The sequence below is a fragment of the Vigna angularis genome, chromosome 10 (genome assembly GCF_016808095.1).
Source record: "Vigna angularis cultivar LongXiaoDou No.4 chromosome 10, ASM1680809v1, whole genome shotgun sequence".
NCBI lineage: Eukaryota > Viridiplantae > Streptophyta > Magnoliopsida > Fabales > Fabaceae > Vigna > Vigna angularis.
This window is the reverse complement of record NC_068979.1, coordinates 25,595,716-25,601,258: the sequence shown is the minus strand read 5'-3', so window position 1 is coordinate 25,601,258 and position 5,543 is coordinate 25,595,716. Positions and strand designations below refer to the sequence as shown.

General features: G+C 34.1%; 1 protein-coding gene across 1 annotated transcript; it reads left to right on the top strand.

Moving 5' to 3' along the window:
* Window positions 1–4,245, top strand: LOC108335887 (disease resistance protein RPV1). The gene is made up of 5 exons (XM_017572080.2): window positions 1–644; window positions 1,087–2,200; window positions 2,306–2,587; window positions 2,749–3,582; window positions 3,675–4,245. Exons 1-5 carry the CDS (start codon window positions 1–3, stop codon window positions 4,137–4,139), a joined length of 3,339 nt encoding a protein of 1,112 aa, XP_017427569.2. The 3' UTR covers window positions 4,140–4,245.
* Window positions 4,246–5,543: the final 1,298 nt, after the last annotated feature.

Here is a 5,543-nt window from a genome sequence, read left to right as displayed (position 1 = left end):
ATGACCTTCTTAGAACAGGCTGGAAAAATGAAACGCGATTCACGTCATGGGTGGATCTATATTTCTTCAATGTTTGCTTTCCACTTTCACAACAATTCCATACAGCAATTCCATAATAGTCTTCACTCTCAACAAATGCCTTCTAACGCCATCGTCCAATACAGCTCTTCTTCATCTCATGTAATTAACACATACGACGTATTTGTGAGCTTCCGTGGTGAAGACACGCGCAACAACTTTACTGGTTTTCTCTTTCAAGCTCTCCGCAGAAAAGGCATCCATGCCTTCAAAGATGATCAAGATTTAAAAAAAGGTGAATCCATTGCACCCGAGCTGCTGCAAGCCATTCAAGCCTCTCGACTTTTCATTATTGTCTTCTCAAACAACTATGCTTCCTCCATTTGGTGCTTGCGTGAACTCGCAGAGATTCGTAACTGCGCTCAAACTTCGGCAAGACGTATTATACCTATATTCTATGATGTTGATCCTTCGGTGGTTCGCAAACAGAGTGGATGTTATGACGTATCATTTGCAGAACACGAATACAGATTCAGAGAAAATAAAGTCAAGATGGAGGAAGCTAAGAGATGGAGAGAAGCTCTCACGGAAGTGGCCAATCTCTCTGGTTGGGATATTCGAAATAAGTGAGTGATCCTCTCTCTTTTCAAGATCGATCACAAATATATATAATTATACAGTGAGTTATATAGCTTTGAATTTATTTAATACTTTCTAGTTCCTGCTGTTTTCTGAAATTCACTATCCCTTTCTAAACTAGAGTTGAGAGATGTTAAGAATTTAGGAAAATTTTAACAGAGTGGTTGATGTGTTGTTATTGGTATGACTTTCGAAGAGAGGTTTAGCAATGTAAGTATGACTTATAGAAGGTAATGTATCTTTGAGAAATATTAGTAAGCTAGAGAAGTTTTGGATGATAGAAAATAAGTCCAAATGTATACTTGTTTGATGAAAATAGTTTGAAACTTAAAAAAGTCTTACGTTTACTTTGTCCTGTATATACTCTATTTTGTTGTGTTGTGTGATGTTTTGCCTTCATTTCATTTAAATTTTCATTTAAATTTTCAGGCCACAATATGCGCAGATAGAAGAAATTGTTCAAAACATAACAAATATTTTGGGTCCCAAAATTTCAAGTCTTCCAAAGGACGAACTAGTTGGGATAGAGTCTCGGGTTCAAGAATTAAAAGATCTTCTGTGTTGTGGATCACTTAATGATGTTCGAGTCGTTGGAATTAGTGGGATGGGTGGCATAGGAAAGACAAGTCTTGCTTGGACTTTATACGAAAGAATTTGTCATCAATATGACTTTCATTGTTTTATTGACGATGTAAGCAAAATTTATCGAGATTCTAGTTCGTTAGGTCTACAAAAACAGTTAATTTCACAGTCTCTAAACGAAAAAAATCTAGAGATTTGCAATGGTTTTGAAGGAACATGTTTGGTGTGGTCTAGGCTACACAATGCCAGGGCACTTATAGTTCTCGACAATGTTGATCAAGTTGAACAACTGAGGATGTTTACAGGGAATAGAGACACTTTGTTACGTGAATGCTTAGGTGAAGGGAGCAAAATCATCATAATTTCTAGGGATGAACATATATTAAGAACGCATGGAGTGGATGATGTTTATCAAGTGCAGCCGTTGAGTTGGGAAAATGCTGTCCAGTTATTCTGTAGAAATGCTTTGAAAGTTAATTATATTTTGAGCGATTACGAAAAGTTGGCCCGTGATGTACTATCACATGCTCAAGGACATCCTTTGGCTATTGAAGTAATTGGTTCATCTTTGTTTGGCCGAAGTGTGTCTCAATGGAAAAGTGCATTGGCTAGACTAAAAGAAAATAAAAGTAAAAGTATTATGGATGTTTTACGTATAAGTTTTGATGAGCTGGATGAAGGAGACAAAGAAACATTTTTGGATATTGCTTGCTTTTACAATGGATATGAAGAAATATACGTGAAGGAAATTCTAAGTTTCCGAGGATTTCATCCTGAATATGGCATGCAAGTTCTTGTTGATAAATCACTGATAACCAATAACTATGGGAGGATATATATGCATAGCTTGCTAATGGATTTGGGAAGGAGTATTGTTCGAGAAAAATCACCTAAGGAGCCCAGGAAGTGGAGCAGGTTGTGGGACTACCAAGATTTCCACAATGTTATGTCACACAATCAGGTTAAATTGATAGTTTGATTATAAAATCTTAGGATGCAACTTTTAGTATATGTATATACTTGAAAAAAAAATCTAGAAATTTGATCCTTTCGTGCAATGGTGTAGGAAATTGACAATCTTGAAGCCATAGTTGTAAAAAATGAAGAATGGATGTTTGGTAAAACAACAATGAAGGCAGATGGTCTGTCGAACATTAGACAGCTTAAGTTGCTTAAACTTGAGAACGTGAACTTTTCAGGAAGTCTCAATCATCTTTCGAATGAACTAGGATATCTTACTTGGAACAAATATCCTTTTAAATGTTTGCCTCCAAGTTTTCGGCCCGAAAAACTAGTTGAGTTAAAACTGAGATGGAGCAGTATTCAACGACTGTGGGAAGGCACAAAGGTAGTATACATTAATTATAATTTTCCATTTCTATTTTTTAAAAACAACTTCTCTCTTTATATTTCCTTTTTCCTTTAACTAATTTCTGAAAAAGGAAATTAAAGAAAACTCAATTGTGTCATTACTGAATTAGTTTGCTTCTGTTCTGCAAATTGTTGTAGCTACTGCACAATTTGAAACGTTTGGATCTGTCTTACTCCAAAGATTTAATTGAGATGCCAGATGTTGGAGAGGCCCTAAATCTTGAAAGGGTAGATCTTGAAGGATGCATAAAGCTCCAAAAAATCAATCCATCGATCGGTCTTTTGAGAAGGCTTGCCATTTTGAATTTGAAAAATTGCAAAGAGCTAGTGAGCTTACCAAGGAGCATATTTGGCCTGAACTGTCTTGAATATCTAAGTATCTCTGGGTGTTCAAAACTTTATAACAATCAGTTATTTGATGAACCAAGGAATACAGAGTATTTGAAGAAGCTTTATTTAATTGAAGCTCCTATTAATCTCCGGTCAACACCCTCTTTCATAAAAGAAATGCTTTCGTGGCCTTCAGATTTGTTGTATTTGAGATCACAAAGAGACCCAGTTAGCTGTTTGTTGCCGTCCTCTCCCAGTCACCCTTGTTTGCGTGAACTCGATCTAAGCTTCTGTAACTTGGTTCAAATTCCTGATGCCATTGGAAAGCTACATTGCTTAGAGAAGCTAAATTTGAAGGGAAACAATTTTACTACACTTCCCAACCTCAAGGACCTTTTCAAACTGTATTATTTAAACTTACAGCATTGCAAGCGATTGAAATACTTGCCTGATCTCCCTTCACGAACACACTTGCCCTCAAAAGTGTACATGCTACCATTCCCATATTCACCTTCTATCCTTGGACGTTTAGTAGAGGACGATGAAGACAAGGCAGGATTAATCATCTTCAACTGCCCAGAATTAGTTGACAGGGAACGCTGCTCAAGCATGAGTATTTCATGGATGATACAAATTGTTCAGGTGTCATACTCCTCCCTCCCTCTTCCCCTTCTTTTAATCTATTTATTATGAAAGAAAAAAGCTACTAACGCATAACTCTGTCGTTGTAAAAGGCGAACCATCAATACGGGAGTCTTACATCCACCACAATTGGTCCAGATGTTGAAAGTATTATCCCTGGAAGTGAAATACCCCAGTGGTTCAACAATCAGTTTCGGAGCCGGTTAAATTTAATAGAGATTAAGTCCTCTAGCGTCGAAAATGACAATGATTGGATTGGTGTTGTGTGCTGTGTAATATTCGGTAGAGGCAACGAAATGGAAATGAGATATCCAAGACCATATTATCCAAGACCAGATAATCCCATTAAAAAACCTCCACTCGATTTGAGAAGAGATCCAACCATGGAGCTGTCAGATCACATGTGGCTATTTTATTTCTCCCGGAAGCAGTTCATTGAACAACGTGATTGGCTTGGCTTGAGATTTAGCATACCGGAGATGAAAAAATTCCGTTATGCTGTGTATGTCAAGAAATATGGGTATCGCTGGGTATATGAGCAAGATCTAATTCTGTGATAGGCACCCCATTTCTCACTTCACAAGATACAGCATTGTCATTGAAAATTCTTATTGTCTTGCCTTACAAGATACATTATTCAGAATTACGTATCCTTTCTCCATATAATTTTTTTTTTTTCATTTGGATGAAAATAAATTTTCTCTATAATTTTTAATTTAAAACTTTTTATCATCGTAAATTTTAATTTAAAACATCATAAGATTTTTACTTCCGAACAAAAGATTTAGTATTTATCATAGTTTTACTCTATATACCATAGTTGTTAACTTAGAAAAAATTATTGTTCCACCTACATTACTAGAATAGTACGATCGTCCACTTACATTACATGTAATTCTAGAAAACTCCAATAATGTATATTGATTAATATATGAAATTTAATTAATATTTCACAAAAAAAAAATTGATGAAAATTTAATCAAAATAAATTTAGTGATGACACAAAATTAATATTATATACCCCATTCCACAAATAAGTAAAAAAAGAATACATGAAAGATTGTATAGGCTCTCAAAACAAAAGCAATGTTGTATAAGATAATTTGTTATTAAGATTTAACGGTTACATTAACAAAGAAAATAATTAAGCAATATTAGACATTAATTAACGTGGTAAAACCTATTTTCGTATAGTTATTGGATTAGATAGGTGTATTGTTTATGCAAAATATTTAACATTTATCGCATTTTTAACATATAAAAATTTAAATAATAATTTTAATATATGAATATCTGTTCACGTAAACTCTTTATTTATTTTTTATATGTATCATAACTCCAGATTATTTTGTATCCATGTTTTAAGTCTAAGAAAACACGTTTTTAAATTGATCACATATTTAAAATGACTGAGGCCATTGGGCTAGCCCAGGTCGATTTTGGATCAAATAAAATAATTCAGAAAGGCTACTTCTTCCTGTACCTCCCTTTCTTCCTCCAGCAATCCATAAAAAGAATCAATAATTTAAATTTAACTTATTAATAATAATGTTTCAGTTCAATTTAATTTTCATTTTAATTCACCCTCGTTGTTACATTGGATGTTTCTTTGGTTGCAATGCGTTCATTCCTAATAAAAGTATGTTTGAATTTATGTACGTTTCCAATGAACATTTATGATCCACAAAACATGGATATTGACGTTAGAAGTGCATTGAAAAGTTAATTTCAGTTCCAAAGAGATAAACAAAGCACTTAAGACAATCGTTATACATATAATTATAATCATATATATACAACAAACATTCAAAATGTAACTGCCAGAGCAGAAAGCAAGGGACTTTTATTACAAAATAAATATCGGAACTTGGTATTAGAATTTATTTTCGGTGGATACCACGGAAACTCAACATTTTTTATTCCATGAGATGTAAATTAATTTATATAAAGAATTGATGGCA